At 44.5% G+C, this 20,352-nt stretch overlaps 1 protein-coding gene and 1 pseudogene across 1 annotated transcript; both read left to right on the top strand.

Moving 5' to 3' along the window:
• Positions 1-509, top strand: part of LOC116816091 (gamma-crystallin B pseudogene) — a 7,581-nt pseudogene extending 7,072 nt beyond the window's left edge.
• A 2,205-nt stretch (positions 510-2,714) lies between these two features.
• Positions 2,715-19,704, top strand: LOC116816092 (gamma-crystallin C-like). The gene is made up of 5 exons (XM_032765067.1): positions 2,715-2,723; positions 4,459-4,712; positions 7,046-7,157; positions 15,092-15,149; positions 19,568-19,704. Exons 1-5 carry the CDS (start codon positions 2,715-2,717, stop codon positions 19,702-19,704), a joined length of 570 nt encoding a protein of 189 aa, XP_032620958.1.
• Positions 19,705-20,352: the final 648 nt, after the last annotated feature.

Genomic DNA, 20,352 nt, shown 5'->3' on the forward strand with positions numbered 1-20,352 from the left:
TCCACAAGGCTCGTTATCCTATCAAAGAAAGCTATCAGATTGGTTTGAGACGATTTGTTCTTTACAAATCCATGCTGGCTATTCCCTATCACCTTACCACCTTCCAAGTGTTTGCAGATGATTTCTTTAATTACTTGCTCCATTATCTTCCCTGGCACAGAATTTAAACTAACTGGTCTGTAGTTTTCTGTGAATGTAGAGTTCAAAAGAAGGTAGCACAAGGAGAAAGCAATGACAAGGCATTGGCAAATGAGAACACGTCGGTTTTAGGTGGGATTTGAAATGAGAGAGCAAGTACGTGAGGTGGAAAGATGCAAAAGGAGCATCCCATGTAGCAGCAGCTGTGAATGAGAATGCTCTTGTACCATAAGTGATGAGAATATGTGTAGGCCCAATTGAAGGCTGATGGTCTGAGTGGAGGGAAAGGGAGGGAAAAAAGGGTTTGTTGCAGCTTAGTGCAATTGCACCTGTATTTCTCCCTTCTGGTCCAGCAAGGGCAGCCAGTCTAGGCTCCCAGCTCTTCAACCATCCCCTCTCTTGAGTAGACACGGGTGTCTCTCTCCCTTCTGATAGAAGTTTTTCCAGGCTGCACAGTTCTTTGCCTACGCTGTGAGTTCCCCAGCAAGTCAGACTGCCTCAGCAACCATAACTGCCCATAGATATGCACTGCCACACAGCCCTTTCTGAGCAAGCACATCTGTTCTTAAGCTGAAAGCCTTACAGAGAAAAGAACCTACACTTATGCCAATAAGTGATCACCCCATTTCCAAAAAGGGCTCTGGCAGGCAATCCATCCTTCAAACCCCACCAAGGGGTTTCTCTGTGGTCACAAGTTCAGAACAGCTGTTAGCTCAGAACAAATACCCCCCCAGGCATCTGTGAGTCACTCCTTTATACAGCTTGGATAGGTACGCAGCCAGACAATGTTCCCTTCCTTCGGGCGAAGCTTCAAAAGGCTGTGTCTTTGCATAGCCAGAGAAGGTAATTTGTATTCACCTCTCCCCAGGGATTTCTTAAGAACTTCACTTAACTTGGGTTGTCCGACACATTGTTTGAAATAGGCTTTGAAGCACATAACACTTCCCAGGGTTTACATTAGTCACTTCTCCTGCCTCAAAGCATTACATACGACCCCACAATAATATGTAAAATACTTAACCTTAATTCAGTCCGGTGTGTCCAGGATATTAAAGGAAATTACCCTATGTGCCACAGGGTCAGTGAGACAGCCTGGAATAATAGGGCAGCTTTGGCCCTGAGCTGCCCGTACTTCCCTTTCAAAGAGCAAGTAACCAAATACACCTGGTAGCTTATGGGTTCTCAAGAACTTGGTATCAGTACAGTTATATTCACGCTAGCAGGTATAATCACTAGTCTGAATGGAAAAGCACAGAACACAGACTTGGTGACACAGCCCCCTGAGTTTCATTAACTTCAGGGGGACATGGAATGGGAACCAGTGTCCTTGCCAGTGGATCCCAGTGCAAGATGGGATTTTTTAAACTCGCTCACGGAACACCTTAACTCCAGCCTGTCCTGCTGAGAAACTGCCAAAGTGGTTTCTGCTGATCACCCTGCCACCACTTTACAAAGATGGAAAAGGAGTAATAATAATGGTGTATGATGCCAATCAAACAACCAGAATCAAACCATGTGACCAATCCCAACCAAGCCAGTTTAGGGATGGTGTCCCCAGTCTGTTTGCCAGAAGCTGGGAATGGGCAACAGGGGATGGGTCAGTTGATGTTCCCTGTTCTGTTCATTCCCTCTGGGGCACCTGGCATTGGCCACTGTCGGAAGACAGGATACTGGGCTAGACGGACCTTTGGTCTGACCTATATGGCCATTCTTACGTTCTTATGAAACACAAACATGCACAGTGAAAACCTACCAGGAAATTCTGTGCTCAAATGGGACCAATTTTTTCTGTGCACAGAAAATTATATATAAAGTGCTACATTTCTGTGGTAATATATATGAACTCTTAAAAGGTCAGAATAAATGGGACTATTTTCTATCCAGTGGCAGATAAAGTCTCTTTGCTGTTCTAGGTGAGTAGTATTTATTCTTGAACTTCTACAATCCCCCTGCCTGTGGAACTTCAAGTGTTTAAATTTTCACTCTCAGTTGTGAATATCCAGTTGATTTAAGCATCCATTACTACATAGAGTTTTTTCTAAGTGTGAATAATTTACCATCATAAATACAATACAGCCCACAAAATCTAAGGAAAAACATTTTTTCCCCAATATCCAAATCCTATTGAAGTCAATGGGCATTTTATTAGCATAATACCAGGGCTGCTTTTCAATGTCAGAGGGCCCATGGAAATTTTAAAAAGTCTTTGTCTCAGGGAACAACAAGAGATTGAGAATAAAGGTTATGAAACAATCCTGCAGCAGCAGTTTACCAGCATTTTCTCTTGCACATGTTCCCATCACCGAAATAATGGCAATATTGACTGACATACACCTTAACCTGATCCCTTTGTCATTTACAGTAACAATACACTTGGCACCCAGTAACCAAAAGGCCATAACACTTCTTTACAACGAATAATGTTGATGATGAGGGAAAAAAGAATGAGGAATTCTCTTTACTGGACAAAAAATTCCCTTTTGTCCAATTCATGTGGAGCCAGCACTGTGTTGTCTATATAAAGGACTGTTGAACCTTCCAGAGTATTGTGATCTCGCAGCTAAGCTCTGGCTAACATGGCAAAGGTAAGAAAAAAATAGTGACTACTGTGTCAAAATACAGTATACTATTATGTTATTCTGTGTGTGTGTGTACCTATACAGAGTATGTCAGCCTAGTAATAGATTAACAGAAAGAAATGAAAACATACACAGAAGTGTGCGATAACTAGATTAAAAAGGAAATATTAAAATCTTATGTGCTTAATAACGGTCAAATACAAAGATATTTGATATATACAGAATCTTTATTTTATATTTTTTCCGTGCAGTTGGTGTTTTATCTTCTGACTTTTTAAAGAGAGTTATATTTCGCAATCACACACACCATTCTTTGGAGTCATGTTATTATAAGGTGCTGTAGTTTGCACACTGCAAAATGGGAATGTGTCTAAATATTCTCCTTATTTTATTTATTTTACGTATCAACCAATGTCACAAAAAAACTACGTTTAACTCCTACTTGGAAGTTGCTGCTACCAGCATAAGGCTATTCAAATGACTGAAGTATTAGCGAGAGGATACCACAACATCATCTGGAAGGAGTGTCCCAACTATGGGATCATTTCCCTCTATTCCAGTTGGATATTTTCCTTCCCTGAAACTTTCATCCTCAACAGCACAGAGGCTGTCAGACCAAAGGTGGGATCATTCTACTGTGTCCCAGAAAATCTCTTCTATGTACCTCTCTGTCTCCCTCAGCTCCTCCAGCTCAGCCACTCTGGTCTCCAGAGCCTGTACACGATCTCTGTGGGCCAGGAGTTCCTTGCACCAAATGCACACATATGCCACCTGCCCATAGGCCAGCTAATCATACATGCTGCACTGAGTGCAATAAACTGGATAGCCCCTACTCTGTTGCTGGACTTCTGCCTGCATTCTCTTTTTACTCCTGCAGCTCCATCCTCTGTTGATGTTTTGTTTTTATCGGGAGGTGCTTTTGGCTTTAAGTTTAAAGGACGTTAAATGTATCTAGCCCACCCTCACACTCCAGCTCACAAAACTGCCATTAGCCGCTCCTGGTCGCTAGCTCCTCTGGTCGCTTAGGAGCGGGCTTTTTAAAGCCCTGGTCTTCCTGAGTAGCCCTGTCCCCTGGTTAAGGGTTGATGGGTGCTAAAGGGCTTAGGGATCAAAGCTCACCACATGGTCCCCCAAACAAACAGAGCACCTGATATGTTTCAGTCAAGCAGCAAACACACCACAAACACAGACACTACAGACAACAAACTTACCCCAAGGATCACATAATCGCTCCTCCTTCACCTGGAGAACTCTCTCATCAATCTCCCGTTAGCCACTCCTGTTCACTAGCTTAAAGCGGTTCCTCACCTGCCTAAGTTACACTGTTTCAGAATGCCAACCAGCCAAAAACCCCAGGAGTGCAAAAGTGGCTCATGCTCCTTCTCTTCTTGGACTCTGAGAGGTGTAGCACACAATCTCCACCCAGCCAACTCGAAGCGCTGGAGAACTTCAGCTCATTTGAATCCTTAGGGTCAGATTTGAAGACATCTGCTATGCTCATCATCTGCTGAACCAATCACACTTACTGGCTGTGCCCTGATAAGAAAACATATCTCAGTGCTTCAGTATTAATCCTGGATGTTTTCTAGGCCTGATCCAAAGCCAACTGAGGACAATGGAAGCCTTTCCTTTGATTTCGATGGGTTTTGGATCACAACTTATGGGAGCCAGAAGATCAAAAACAATTTTTTAAACAAATGCTTTACAGTGTTATTACACTTGCTTTGTTATTTCAACACAGATCATATTCTACGAGGAGAGAGACTTCCAGGGCCACTCATATGTGGTCACTGCCGACCAGCCAGATATGCACACTCACCTTAACCGCTGCAACTCAATCCAGGTGGAAAGTGGCTGCTGGATGATCTACGAGCGCCCCCATTACATAGGACATCAGTACTTCCTGAAAAAGGGGGAATATCCAAATTACCAGCAATGGATGGGGTTCAATGACTCCGTCAAGTCCTGTTGCATAATCACACCAGTAAGTTCACTGTCACTTCTATGGGCGATGATTATTATTATTTATATTAGAGTAGCACTAGAATCATCAAATAAGTTGAGGGATCTGTTGTGCTTGCTGCTGTAAGAGACAGTCCTTGCCACAAAGAATTTACAATCAGGATAAAGGGACAGCCAAAGAGGGGGGGATGGGAATCAGAAGCCCAAATAGATTTGTAAAGATGTTTTAATGCCTAAACACATGCTTAAATGCTTTGCTGGACTGGAGCAAGTGTGCTCAGTTGGAACCTGAAGCTCTAGTTCTGCAAATGCCAAGGTGAAAGTTACTGATGTGAGTAAGGCATTGTCTGTGCGCAAAAGTTGTACAAGGATACAGTTAAAGCAGTACAACCTACACAGCTCCTCCAGGTATACTGGTATAAAAGTGCTTGAAGCCACAAAAAGGGGAATAGGCTGAACTGATATAAAGCACCTTTGTACCAGCATCGCTGTCTACACTCGTGGTTGCACCGGTAAAACTACATTGGTAAAAAAAATTACCCCGCTAACCTGCCATAGTTATACTGGTACAGGAGCCTGCCTGCATACTTCCCAACTTCTCGAGAGACTAAAGCATGATGCACTGCCACTCAGGTTTGGCCCATATACCCCTCTGTAGACGGACACAGAGGAGCGTCCGGGCCAACTAACCCTGCATCTGTCCCAAAATGCAGGAAATGTTCACTTCAACTGGGACAGGAGGTTGGAGAGGGATCAAAGCAGAACACTCCTGCAAAATGCGGGATGCTTGGGAGGTCTGTATGTGTAGCTTAGGCCTTACTGTTTGCAGAATCCAGGCCTAAAATACTAACTCGGGGTCTGATCCTTCAATCACTGAAGATCTTCAGAATTTTTACCATTGATTTCAATGGGAGTATGATCAGGCTTTGATTTTGTACAACATCTTTCATACAAATTGTGTCCCAAAATGCTTTGCACAGTTACAGAGTTAAACTAAACATTATTAGCAGGGTAGAAAGAAACTAAGAGTGGTAGGGAAGAGGGAAAAATGAAGGTGAAATATTTAAAATATCAGGGTATATTCTTATTTCGAGGTGTTGGGTTTTCTCCTAGAGAGCTCATGAATATATATTTTTCTTTCAGATATATAAGGAGGAGGTTGTTAGGTGAGAACGCGATTCTGGGTATTTTTGAGAGAATAGGTATTCACTATTCCTTATGAAAAGCAGAATTACTAGTTGATAAATTAACACCCATCTGTTTATAGACATCCGAGTGCTGAGGCAAGAATATAATTAGGGCTTCTGATTTTCGGTTTTAACCAATAAACGCTGATAAAACACTCACAATAAAAAAATGAAATAGATGTTTATTCAGTAAACACTGGAAAAACTCCAGAAAGGTTTACTTGTATCTAAGGGCTTGCCTCCATGGAGCAGTAATGTGGACTCTGGGGGGGTGTAATTTCTATAGCGCACCAGCGTGTTGCACATTAATTGGATCATGTAGACCCTGCTGGTGTGCACTAAAGGGTCCCCAGTGCGCTTTAATGTAGTGCTGTTCAGAAAAGTACTACGTTCCAGCTCGCTAGGGAACATTACAAAGAGATTATTCATTACTGTAATGAACAATAGATATAACATACATTCCTCATTACAGTGGATACAAAGAGAAAGGCCTTTTTGGACAATCAGATAAAACTAAAAAATTGCTAAAAATAAACACCCCAAAATGAAATTAATAAACTCTGAAAAACAGATGTCCTCAATATAAAATATTTTGATATATAATGCCCTAACTGGTCAGGGTCCCACTATGCAGCTAGACCCTGTACAAATACATAGTGAGAGTCAGGCCTGAAGTGGAGCTTACAATCTAAAGAAACAACGTGTGGGAGGGGAAACTGAGGTACACAGTGATGAGGCAACTTGCCCATGACCACCTTGCAGGTTAGTGGCAGAGTCAAGAACAGAACCCAGCTCTCCTGAACACCACTCTAGTGCCCTATTCACTGGAGAACAGTAAAGCTGGCAATGCTGATGCATATGATCCATATGGCAGTCCAGCTGTCACTTACCACTTGCTTTCATCCTTCACTTGCTAAATCTGCATATAATTTACACACCCTAGGCTTGATTCCCCACTGCTTACATTATCCTTCCACCACTGGAACATGACTGAAATCATTGGAGTTGTGTAAAACTGGCGGAGCCGTGGTAAATCAGGCCGTTTTTCTGCTAATTGAACACAAGTCATCATTCATTTCTGTATCATTAATGTCAATAAAGCAGCAAGCAACCTAGGATCATATACTGTAGAGCTGCTGCTTCAGTGCTATAAACCTGTGTTTGTGTTTGTCTTCCCAGAAGGATACAAGTCTATGAAAGGAATGACGTGGGAGGCAGGATGACGGAATCCTTCTGTGACTATCCTTCTCTCTGTGACGAATTTCATCCCAAGGACTTCCAGTCCTGTCATGTTTTTGAAGGAAACTGGATTTTCTGTGGACAGGCAAATACCGAGCATGGCAGTACCTCCTGACTACTGGGGAGTCACTGACTGGGGAGCCATAGTTGGTTCCTTTAGGCCAACAGTGTACGTTTCCAAAGAAGTACATGTTTCCATGTTGTAAATGCTTCTCTTCATTGGGGTGGGATGTTCAAAGTAGCCAAATGGAAGTTAGGTTCCCAACTGTCTTTCAGTGTTTAAGGCCCCGATCCAAAGCCCATTAAAGTCCATGGAAGTCTTTGGATCAGGCACGTAAGTGATAGGGTCCAATCTGTCTCACCAGCCTAACACACGTAGTTCCACAGAAATCAGTGACCCGGGTTAAACTCAAATTCAGGCTCAGAAAACAAACAGGCAAAACACAGCTATAGCCAAATTGCTGAAATGGAATCTGATCTGCCGAGTGAAAGTCACACAAATGGCTGCATGATTCTGCCCTTTGCAAAATGGTTTTCAGTTCTTGTCGGAAGCAAAGTGAACATTCAGCTTTAGAATGTGCTGAACAGCTCTTCCCAGCATGACTTTTCGATATTGTAACATAAAGTCAATGGGTCATATTCTGAACCTGCACTCACTATGGCCTGTACCTTATTTCAGGAGCGGGCCCATGAAATCAGTGGCACTGCTCAGGGTGAGCAAGGGTGGCTGAGTTGAGCCCATAATTCTTTTGCAAGTGGCTTTCTAGTCCTGCCCTTTGTGTGCTGGGATTTATAGTCCTGGGGCACACAAGCTGGACTACGACAACGCATTTCTGATTGATTTATACCATGTTTATCAGTTACACTTCCCTTCTTGGCTACCAGCATTTGTAATGTGATTGCTATAGTATAATAAACCTTGTTGGAGCTTACACCTCGTTCTGTTGTCCATTTCTCAGTAAAATAAAAATATATTATAAAAACCCTAGCCCTGCTATCAAATAGCTGAGGAAAATCTCTGTGCCCCTCTGCAGTCTCGCTGAGGTCAATGGGGTTCTGCACAGGCCTGCGTGGATCTGATTGTAAGATCAGAGGTCCTGCTTTGCTTTTCTGTAGTGTGAAGTGTTTTAAAAATATGAACTAACCACAACTCTGGGAGGTAGCTACGCCCCAGGCCTGCTAGAAGTGCCAGGGGACTTCTTTGGTGTATTTATTTTCAGGTACATCTACACTGCCAATTACAATGCAATTGCAGAACGGATAGGCATAGCCACAGTGCCATTAGTCTGACACTCTGAAAGCTATGCTTCTTAGTGCCATGTTGGAGGATCAGACTTTTTGTGGGAATGACCTCCAAGCTGTGCTATTCCCCTTTCTCATAAGAGCTACACATTGGGATAAGGCTTCAGAAGTTGGGGGCTTTCAGATTATGAAGTGAAATTGTGAGGTATTTTGTTAACTACTGGTAAAGCTTTGATATCATTGTTCCTTTGGCCAAGATATAGTGGAAATACGGAGCCTTGCAGGGTAGTTTCCATTTGGATGAGAAATCGGTGACTTGGGGCCAGGATAGTATCTTTATGTAACTTACAAAACGTACACACATCCCATTCCCCTGAACAGTCTGGGGATGAACTGCACACAGGGAAGGCATCCATGTCCTGCCCCAAGAAGCAGTTGTTTTCTAGTCCGCTGCTTCTCTCAGGGCTCACCAGACTCCAGGGCCAGCCTTACAGGTGGGTGATCACCCAGGGTGCTGTGAGAGGCGCTGTGATCAAGAGGCTGCAGAAGGGCCATGCCTATCCGGGAGGCGGGGAGAGGGGATAAAGGGGGCTGTGGGGCAGGAGGCAGGCGCTCCCATGCGTCCCCTCTCCATCATCCCAGCAGTATGACTCCTGCAGTGCTGCCATGGCTCCACAGGCTGCTGCTCTGCCTGCTAAGTGGCCGCCTGCTGCTCAGGGGGCAAGACTTGAAGGGTGCCAAAGAAAGTTTGGCATTTTCCCTAAGGCCGACCCTGCTGGACTCACAGCCACATGCAGACTGCTTCTTTCCAGGGCCCTCCCCAAACTCGATCTCCCCACTGATGAACGTTTAGCCTCCTTCCACCCCTCAGCCCCTGAGTTTGAAACCTAGGAAACCCTTCTGGCTCCATATGGGCATGACAAGGGACCTGGGCATTAGACCCCTCCCATCTTCCCTACCCTAGAGCCTCGGCTGAGTGCTGTAACCCACCCATTCATGAAGCTACTCAATGTCTTGCAGCAGTGACCCCAAATTGGGACTGGTTACAAGGGCAATGCTCATCATGGTTTGACATGATCAGTAGCTTACAACCAAGGCCACAATTTAAACAAAAACAAAACCTACAGACAAAACACCAACAGTGTCATTAGAAACAAAGGAACTATACTAATACTGAAACTATACTGCACTGACAGTAAACTGCTCAAGATAGTTAAGACCAAAGCAGACTGTGAAGAACTTCAAAAAGATCTCACAAAACTAAGTGATTGGGCAACAAAATGGCAAATGAAATTTAATGTGGATAAATGTAAAGTAATGCACATTGGAAAAAATAACCCAACTATACATACAATATGATGGAGGGCTAATTAGCTACAAGAGTCAGGGAACAAAGATCTTGGGTCATCGTGGATCAGTTCTCTGAAGGATCCACGCAGTGTGCAGAGGCGGTCGAAAAAGCAAACAGCAGTACGAATCATTAAAAGTGGGATAGAGAACAAGACTGAATATATATTGCCCCTTATAGAAATCCATGGGACGCCCACATCTTGAATACTGTGTACAGATGTGGTCTCCTCATCTCAAAAAAGATATACTGGCAGTAGAAAAGGTTCAGAAAAGGGCAACTAAAATGATTAGGGGTTTGGAGAGGGTCCCATATGAGGAGAGATTAAAGAGGCTAGGGCTCTTCAACTTGGAAAAGAGGAGACTAAGGGGGGATATGATAGAGGTATATAAAATCATGAGTGATGTGGAAAAAGTGGATAAGGAAATTATTCCCATAATACAAGAACTAGGGATCACCAAAGGAAATTAATAAGCAGCAGGTTTAAAACAAATCAAAGGAAGTTCTTCTTCACACAGCGCACAGTGTGGAGGTTGTGAAGGCTAGGACTATAACAGCGTTTAAAAGGGAACTGGATAAATTCATGGTGGTTAAGTCCATGAATGGTTATTAGCCAGGATGGGTAAGGAATGGTGTCCCTAGCCTCTGTTTGTCAGAGGATGGAGATGGATGGCAGGAAACAGATCACTTGATCATTGCCTGTTAGGTTCACTTCCTCTGGGGCACTGGCATTGGCCACTGTCCATAGACAGGATACTGGGCTAGATGGACCTTTGGTCTGACCCGGTACAGCCGTTCTTATGTTCTTATGTTCTTAAAAACTTAGTCCCTGGGGTATCTCCAGGGTGATTTGGGCCCAGCACAGGCAGGGGCAGTTCTGCACTGCAAAGTGCAGATTGGAGTTTGGGTTTGTTCAGGTGTAATATTTTGATTCAAGTCCACCTCCAAATATTATGATTTATTCGTAGGACTGTAGCTCCTAGGAGCCCCAGTTACAGGACCAGCACCCCATTGTGCGACACAGAACAAAAAAAAGGTCCTACCTTTAACCCTCCTTTACATAATAATCCAGTTATGAGCAGGGTTACTCATAAAATGGTCCACATTTCCAGCAAACTGGGTTTGATTCCATGGGTAAGAAGTAAATCATTAGGTCCCAGGGAACTAGCCTGGCCCCTTCCCCTCATTTCTACCCTCCCAGCAAGTCTGGGTCACTGGCCAGGCCCCCCTCACTGCCAAAGTTCCAAACAACTCCAGAACTAGACCAGAGGAGAGACCTTGAGGCATCTCGAACCTTCTCAATGTGCCAGAGATCCAGCTGGGAAGCCAAGCAGTGACAGGAAATGCTGGTGAGGAGACCTCAGCTGGTAAGTTTGAGTGATATATTTAACCAGACCATCTCATTTATGCAGGTTCAGAGAGGCTTAGGGATCTTTATTCCAGGTTCTGAATGTGCACCATCATGACTGTTAGTGGGCTGTCGGAGGTAGCTACAGGAGCGGATGGAAGTGTGTTCCCATGCAGCATCCTTATAGCCCAGTTCAGTCACCATTTTCACTCCCTCCTTCCTCTCGTCAGTTGATTGCTCGTTAAAAACATCCCATATAGGAATGTTTATACAAACTGCACTCCTCCCAATCCCCTGGCAACTGGGAATAGCTCTCTCAGTGGCTAGAGGGTAGCTACTCAAAGGGCCACAGGATGCCAGACTCAGCAGGGGTTAAAGAGAGCCTTTGGGCCCAGTTAGCCCCACCCCACTATACCTGCGGCCAATGCTAAGCCGGGGGCAGGGAGAAAAGAAGAGAGCCAGGCTCAGTTTGGGGCTGGCTGGTGAAAAGGCAGCAGCTAGCCACCTCCCTACCTGAGGGGAAGGAGCACTGGCCTGCCTCCCTGGCCTTAAAGACTGAGGCTCCTCAACCAAGCAGATGGCTGAGAGCCATGCGCTCTAACCACTAGGGAACTCGGCTCTCCAAGCTGCCTGTGACACGAATATTTTGGAATTCTCCCAACAAGGCCTTAATATGAGTCTAAAGCCCCAGACTCTCAAATGCCGAAGGGCAGCCATTTCCATAGAGAGTAGATGTCGAAGGTGCGTTTCAGAAATTCACAATCCAGAAGCCTTGCTTCATCTCAAACTTTCTTGTCCATTCGTTCAGCACCAGGGCAGCCTCTTGGTCCAAAGGGTAACATACAAAGAAAGATGTCGGGTGGCCACTTGGTCATCTGTCCACACCTTCACAAATTAAGTGTGCAGGCCTGATCAGGCCCTGCCTTTGGAAGGATGATTCCTCAAGCTGTGCTCACCCATTTAAAATAGAAAATCTATCTCCTTCCCATTGCAGATGGCTATTCATCCTTTGTTTCCTCGCTGTGTTACACACTGCTATGGGATATCTCACTGTCCTGGATCTGTGGGCTTTCCTGGCAAAGAAAAATAGGAATTTATCTCAACTTACCTGGAAATTTCCTTTCTTCTAGCAGGAAAGTCTGCAGATCCATCCCGTCTGGTGCAAATATTACTATTCTGAGGGAAGGACTACAGTACTGCATCTCTACTCCTTTCTCTCTTTGGTACAGAGTATATCTCTGTCTGCTGGTAACTGGGGTGGAATTTGAAGTTACTCTGTAGTACAGGAGTGGCCAACCTGAGCTGGAGAAGGAGCCAGAATTTACCCATGTACTTTGCCAAAGAGCCACAGTAATACATCAGCATCCCCACATCAGCTCCACCACTCCCCTGCTACCAGCACCTCCCATCCACCAGCAACCCTGCCAATCAGCGCTTCCTTCTCCCTCCTTGTGTGCAGGAGGCTCAGGGTGGAGAGGCGGGAGGGGAGAGGGTGGGAAGGGGTGGACTGGGGGCAGGGCCTGTGGAAGAGCCAGGGGTTGAGCAGTGAACACCCCCCGGCACATTGGAAAGTTGGCACCTGTAGGAGTCAGTGCTTATACAAGGAGCCGCATATTAACTTCTGAAGAGCTGCATGTGACTCTGGAGCCATAGGCTGGCCACCCCTACTGTAGTAGGAAGATGTTTATGTGTATTTTTGGCTATGGTCACTAACCTGTTGGCTCATGGTTCAAGGAATTAGGTTTATGAAGTAGCTTTGGAAGTATCACAAATTAGTTGAATCTCCAGAGGTGTGGTCATGCCCTCTCTACTTTGACTGACTGGTCTGGTTCTGCCTCATAGGAGCTGCCAGCAGAGGAAGACTCATTTTCACGGATCTGTGGGTTTTCCCTGATAGAAGAATGGAATGATACATTTTCCTAATCTCATGAAATCATATTTAAGGAACAGCAATCAAAATCACACACACAGCACTGGTTTTCCTCTGCTCACAGTCAGGATTTAAATCAGAGAATCTGGCAATTCTAGAAAACAAAAATTTCCCCCTAATTTTTCATACCCTCCCATGAGAATTTATTAAATTTATTTCTCTGGCCAAACAAATGAGCCTGGAAATAAATATCTGCATCCTGCTCTGGGAGCTTGGGAATTGTCTGATTCTCTTGGGAATAGTTTTCAATCTCTCTCTCTCTCTATGTGGAGAGAGAGAGAGAGAGAAAGAGAATATGGGCTCCCTAGAAAAAGTTTTGTCTTAACTAGCTCGTGCATTCTTCACCATAACCTTGATCATTTATAACAGCTGCTTCACTTTTATCAACAGGTATAGGTATTACCATGATGGAAAGTTAAGAAAGATAGATGTTCCCTCCTAATTATACCAATCACATTTCAGGCCTTTTTAATGTCATAGTGAATATTTTGCTAATAATCAAGTCATTAGACATAGGATCTAAACCAAAACCTCAGATTTAAATACCCCAGGCTTTGGGGCCTTTTGAAATCTGCCATGAACCTCAGGCAGAATTTTGAAAATCTGTATTATCAAAACCCTTGATCCAAACTCTCCTGAGCTTTGGAATCTGTGAGGCCCAGATATGAACTGTCACTACATACAAATAAGCTTTGCTTAGCCAGCAACTTACTGCACGAATGTGTTGAATGTGTGAATTATGGTGTTTCTAAAATATATCTTGGAATGGGTTCTAATCTACTTTGCCTTGTAACCATCATTGAGGGTTTTTTCACCCTTGTCTATTCCTGCTCTGTCTTAAATGCTTACCCTTTCACAACCCTCTCTGTTTCTCTCTCTTAACTCCACTTGCTGATCCACCAATTCCATCTATAGCAGAATTACCGAGCTCCAGATACACAATGACTATTCAAAAGGCACAAAGAACTAGAAACCATGTCTGTGGTGAACAGAAAGAGGCAGAACATGGAAGCACGTAGGAATGTACCTGAGCTCCCAATGAAAGGCAGTGACCGAAGCCAAATGACAATGCAATATGCAGACGAAGGGCTTGCAGCTTGGGTATTTAAGCTCCATTAAGCTACTGGTGTAGTAACCGCAGAAGAGAAAGTCAGTCAAGTGGTTTGTCGGGATGGCAAAGGTAATTTTTTATTATATTTCCATTCCCCACCCACCCCACACACATATACTTTTTAAAGCCCATTTTGCTAGCTGATGACTGTTTCCCTCCCCCCTACCCCATCTTGTTACTATATTCCTCATCTTTCAGATCCACAGCTGGTGTCAATCAGGGTAACTCTGCTGAAGTCAACAGAACTCTACCAATTGACAGCGGCTGAGGATCTGGTCCTGACTTTTAAGGAGGCACTCTTCTGTCCCACCTATATCACACTTTCTTGCTGTGCCCCATCAGGAGAAAAAGGGAAAGACAGACAGACACACACACACACACACACACACACACTCGTACCTCCCACTGGAATTACCCAACACTGATCCAATCCTGTCAGTCAACCAGCCAAGGATTGTTGTTAATACACAGTAATGTGGTCTGTTCCTTTCTCAAGAGTGTCACCTACAGTGCTTAATTGTAATAAAAGAGGTGCTGGTGCTCAACAATTAGTTGCTGGAGCTCAAGCAATTTTTTTACATTCATAACTGATAAAACAAGTCCAGAAGTGCCGAGACTATGAACTACCAAGCCTAGAGGTGCTGGGGCTCAGCCCTGGCAAGCCAGGGCACAAATTAAGCACTGGTCACCTATTTTCTACTTGCCTCCACTGACATGGAGGGACCATGCTTGAAGTCATGTCCAATATTATAGCTATCTACCAAACCAATGACTCTTCTTCATAGTGAGCAATATCAACGTGAGCTGAAACAAAGCAAGGCACTACAGCCAGCTAACACCATGATGGTCCAACCCACGCAGAATTCTCTCTAACACAGTTCTGATGGTCTATCCCCTCTCTCTAGATCATCTTCTATGAGGACAAGAGCTTCCAGGGGCACTTCTATGAAAACACCAGTGACTGTCCTGATCTTCAGGTCCAGTTGAGCCACTGTAACTCCATCCAGGTAGAAAGTGGCTGCTTCATGCTGTATGAACAACCCAATTACATGGGACAGCAGTACTTCCTCAACAAGGGTGAATATTCTGACTTCCAGCAATGGATGAACCTCAATGATTCCATCAAGTCCTGCCGTGTTATTGCATCAGTAAGTCAGCTGTCCTGTATTTCAAACAGTAGTAATTCTATCAGAGAACTAGGCAGGATCTCAGACTAATACATTACAGAGTGCAGTAAAATCTGTATGTGGGCCTGGCTTTCTGGAAGGAAGCCAGTTGTGAGGATGATCCTTGTATAAACCAATTACAGTGCACCTGAGCAATAAATGGAACAGGGCTGTTGGCCATCTGTGAGGCTTCAACAGTGAGTAATAGTTTTGTGTAGCTAGAGGAATGAAAGAAGTGTGGGTGCCACTGGGTTCCAGGTAACTACATGAGCATTGGTTGACTGGAACCAGCCCTCATGACATTTGTTCTGAATGGCTGTGGGGTTCTACCTCTGCTCCCTTCCTGGTCCCCAGTGCATGGGGCATGTTAGGAATGGGCTGAAGTTGGAGAGAGGGGATCAGGGAGAATTCCTGAGACAAGAAGAGGGTGTTATGAAGCCCAGTGTGCTCCTGCTATTCTCTGTTTCCCATGACCCATTGGGTATAAATTACAGCTCTGGGGCTACTCTAACTTACACCAGACCCTAGAGCGCCCCCTTTTAAGCATATTGAAAAGGTGACTTAAAACACAAGGATAGGCTCGCCAAGAACTGAGGACCTGGGGCGAGATGGAGTCTTTGGGTTCAGCCCATGTAAGGGACAGTACACAGCTGCACCACCCAAAGAGAAGTACCTTTCCTTCTTCCTCCCGTGCTGTAGGTAAGGTGAAGGCCTTTATACCAGGAACTCAGTTAACTTAGTACCACCCTTCTGGGGATGGAGCTTACTCCCTTCAGGCCTGTCCAGTTCTGTTGCTCATTATGGGGTAGGGGGCAGAGCCAAGGCAGTCCTTTCCCCTGAGCTCCAGTCTAAGAGAATCATATCAGCCCTTACGCCCCTGTGCAGCCGTGGGAACAATCAAGCCCTTCATACCAGGAGTATTGCTCTGCATTTACTGCAGTGGGACTATGCACAGCAGCAAGCGTAATGCTCGGGCGTGTTTGCAGGACTAGTCTCTTCTAGTAAAAGACACCAAACAAGGGGACTTCCCAGGACCTCAGATTCTGCTGTAGGACTCAACCTCATTGGAACAGAACTGAAAGTAACAACACGAGTGCAGTGCGCCAGAACCCACAGAGCTGTTGTCCCTGGATTCCCAGTCAGATGGGGCTCCGTCCTGCCACCACTGAATTCAGTGACCAAGCTCCACTGAAGTCAATGAGGTAGGATCAGGACCAGAGCAAGAAACCGGAAGGAGTCCAGAGGTGTGCAATAAAAATGATCCAGGAGCAGGACGGATTAATATGTGAGGAAATCTGCAAAGAGCTACTTATGCCAAGTGAAGCAAGTGCTAAGGGTACAGGGCGCATGCGAACGCTGTACAAATGTTAGAAACATCAGGTGGGAAGAGGACTTTGTTTTGGTGATAGATAGAGGACCTAAGTAGAGGTGACAGGATGGAGATGAATTTCCACCGAGTAGCAGGATAACTTCCTAGCAGGGGGTCGTATTCAGATCTCTACTCAAACAAGTTGTGCTGTTTTAACTATCCCAGCTGACTATGGGGATCTACTACTCCTACACCCACACTATACACAGTCTGAGCAGAAGGGCTCTTGTAGGAATGCTGGGTCTGTCACTGCCCATTAGTTCAGAACAAAATTTTAGGTCTGGGACGGCTTGTTTAAATAGATCAATACTGTCCCCTCTCTAGTAACAGCAGGGACTCAACTCAGAACCTTCCCCACAAAGAGAATGACCTGCTACCCTTGAACTAAAGGAGCAACTCCATTAGGTAACAGCAATAGTAGCTTTTGGGACAAACACATAATGTGCAGGAAGCTGGGGTATGAATGAACAGCACTCCAGCCTTTTCCCTGCTCACTGGAGGTGTAGCCCACTGAACTTATGAGTTGTGTATCTATTTAGGCTTGTGTAAAGGTGTCTCCCTTTAAAGGTTACATGCAAACTGAGGGGGAAGAGGGAATGGGTCTATGCCCTTTTTCGCTCCCTTATGGTCCATAAAGGAGCCCTGCAGGGTTTTTTCCCCCAGGCCTTCCCCCTTCCCTCCCCTCAGAAATATTGGGAATGTTGAGTCTTGTTTCATTTTTCACCATGCCTTGAGTGACTCAGAAATGTGGGGTGGGAGGTCTCTCGCCCTTAACTGAAGAGATGTCAGAGCTGAATTCCTAACAAAGAGCTTTTTCCCCATGGAGGTTAAATAGATGATAATGAAAAAATAAACAAATCAAAGGGCTGGATACGCTGGCTGGCCCAAAGACTTTCAAACAGTCTGAATAAAAATCATCACTTCTGTCATCAATTATAAGCAAGTCCCACTTCGTAGCTGTGGTGTTATACTCCATGAGGTCTTTCAGAGTGGATAAGAGCTGGGTTTTTTGTACCTTTAAACTATATTTTTATCTGAACAATAATGTCATCCATAGAACATCGTCAGTACAAAAGATTGTTAAAGATCAATCTATATCAGCAGTGGTAGACTTTATCTAGTGAAGGAGATGTCTGGAGTATCACTGCTTTCCTATACAAAATTCACTGAGAGGTAAATCAAACACTTACACTCTCAGAAGTCAACTGCTAGAGCTGTGTCAATAAAACAGCAGTTCATTTCCTGTACGAGCGCCTGAGTTTACTTCTCAGACGCACGGCAAATAGGAGCACACAGAAAAGAGGTTATACATTTTTGAAGGAAGGTTTCTTATAGAATGATAGGACTGGAAGGGACCTCGAAAGATCATCTAGTCCAGTCCCCTGGAGGAATTAAAGCTCTAAAAATTTAATCGGGTTCCTCTCCTTAGAGCAAAGATTATATATCTTTGCGAGAGAGATGGAACGGAGGCCTGAAATCTTTAAGGCTGTGATTCCTGCTATTCTATAATGGACTATTTTACGGGACACACTTTACTCCAAACTAGGGCCCTGATTCCGTAAATCGTTTAAGCACATTCCTAAATTCATCCCTATGGAGCAAAGCACTTAAGCACCTGTCTGACTTTAATGCAGCGCGGTCTCATGGATAAAGCACTAGATTGGGGCTCAGTACCCCTGGGTTTCATTCTCAGTCCTGCCACCACCTTCAGGGAGACTTCAGTTTACAGCCTTTGTCTGCTAGATTAAAGAGCCCTTGAGTAACAGATATCTCCTGTCTGTGTATAGTTACATATCTACCTTGACCAAGACAATTTTAACCTTTGATGAGATAAAAGGGCAGAGTACCTTAAGTGTCCCATTGCAAGGTTTGATTTTTAGACCCTGAATCATTCTTGCATGCCTAGGTTATCCCTTGCAACACGTTTGTGCTGCATTTCCATTTTACGGATGGAGAAAGTGTGAGGCTCAGTGAGGTCTCTGCATTTCCCTAGGATCTAGTGGATTAACCGTAGCTCAGTCAGGACTTGTGCATTCTAATCCTAAATTTGACACTCATTTGTTAGGTGACCTGGGATCCACCACCCTTACCACGTGCTTTCATTTCAGGTTGAAAGTTCACCACTGCCATTTTTTTTATTTATTTTTTTTAAGCAAAAGGATCTTTTCAATTTCGCAGACATTCAGATAGTGGAAAATGTTGCATGCAAAAATTAATCTCCATTTTTCCAATTCATTTCATGGAAGTTTCATAAACTCAGATTCAGCTGGGGGAAAAAAATGTATTTGATGGCTGTTTCCCCCATCTGTCATATTTAGACATCGCTCGTGCTTCAGTTACTTTCCTCTTTTATCACCTTAATAATACTAATCAGAGCACTTAACTCTTACATAGTGCTTCATATCCATAGACCTCAACATAATTTACAAAGGAGGGTTTCACCATTTCCATTTTCCAGGTGGGGAAACTGAGGCACAGAGTGTGACTTCTCCAAAATCACTCAGGAGGTCAATCACAGACCTGAGAAAAGAAGCCAGGTTTTGTGCCTCGCATTCCAGTGTCCTACCCATTGGGCCAGACTGCTTTTGATTTAAATTCTTCTTTTGACAGATGTTTCCTTACCAAGACTCCAGACCCTGATCCAAAGCTTATTGAAATCAAGGGAAGCCTTTGCATTTTTATCAATGGGCTTTTGGATCAGGTCCGCGTAGCTTCCAAGTATAAGGAAAGGTCCAGGCACCTTTTTTATATTCTCTCTTCTCTTTTTGCCACTGCAGCAGAAAGGCTCCAAGATAAAGATTTATGAGAGGGAAGCTCTAAGGGGACAAATGATGGAGTGTGTAGGAGATAGCAGCGAAGTCCATGATTGCTTCCAATACCACAATGTCAGGTCCTGTAATGTACTTGAGAGTTACTGGCAGAGCCACAGCACAGATGGCAGTAACACGTGCTGGAACCCGGGGAGTACAGGCGACTCACCGAGTGGGGAGCCCTGAACAACAGGCTCGGCTCTTTCTCACCCCACAGAGACTTTCACTCCAGACATTATCCGAGTTCTTGCCATTCTGCTTCAGTGGAAAAATAAACCCAGCACGCTGGCATTTCAGCAGCAGTTCTACTCTGGGTGGGTGTCTAGCAAGGTTTGTTTCCTTTTAAAATGACTGTTAAACTCAATGTCAAATGGTACACGGGTTATGAAGAGTGAGCACTCATAAGGAATATCTGTATATTTAAATCCTGTGCATTTATTATATTGAAAACATGCCTGTGACAGACCCCACAGGTGACCTAGAATGGGAGATAACTTGTCACACAGAGGACTATAGACTAGATCCTGCAATGTGCTAAGTGCTGTGGCCCCAATTCAGCAAAGCACTTAACCACATGCTTAAGTCCCATTGATTTCAATAATGCTACTCACGCACTTTAAGTTAAGCATGTGCATGAGTGTTTTGCTGAATCAGGGCCTGAGTTCTCGAATCACAGTCTGAGCAGAATGAACACAGGAAGGCGGTGTAAGAAATTCTCAGATAAAGCCAGGGGCAGTGGATATTGCAGCACAGAGTAGTCCCTCCCTGCGCACAGGAAGTCTAATTTAGGGCAAAATCTTTGACCCCTGCAGAGAGCTTGAATCAGTGGATTTCTCTCTAGTGGGCCAAGGAAAAGGAACCTTCTCTCTCAGCAACTGAGCCCCAGCCACAAGGTTGCAGTAACATCTGCATCTCCTGCATGT

The sequence above is a fragment of the Chelonoidis abingdonii genome, chromosome 10 (assembly GCF_003597395.2).
Source record: "Chelonoidis abingdonii isolate Lonesome George chromosome 10, CheloAbing_2.0, whole genome shotgun sequence".
Classification (NCBI taxonomy): domain Eukaryota; kingdom Metazoa; phylum Chordata; order Testudines; family Testudinidae; genus Chelonoidis; species Chelonoidis abingdonii.

What these genes read in the sequence shown, in the direction of transcription:
- LOC116816092 (XM_032765067.1), top strand. An exon ending in ATCACACCAGTAAGTTCACT is followed by an intron (nt 4,713 to 7,045) that starts GTCACTTCTATG and finishes TTGTCTTCCCAG; the next exon opens with AAGGATACAAGTCTATGAAA. An exon ending in TTACATGGGACAGCAGTACT is followed by an intron (nt 15,150 to 19,567) that starts TCCTCAACAAGG and finishes GGCAGTAACACG; the next exon opens with TGCTGGAACCCGGGGAGTAC.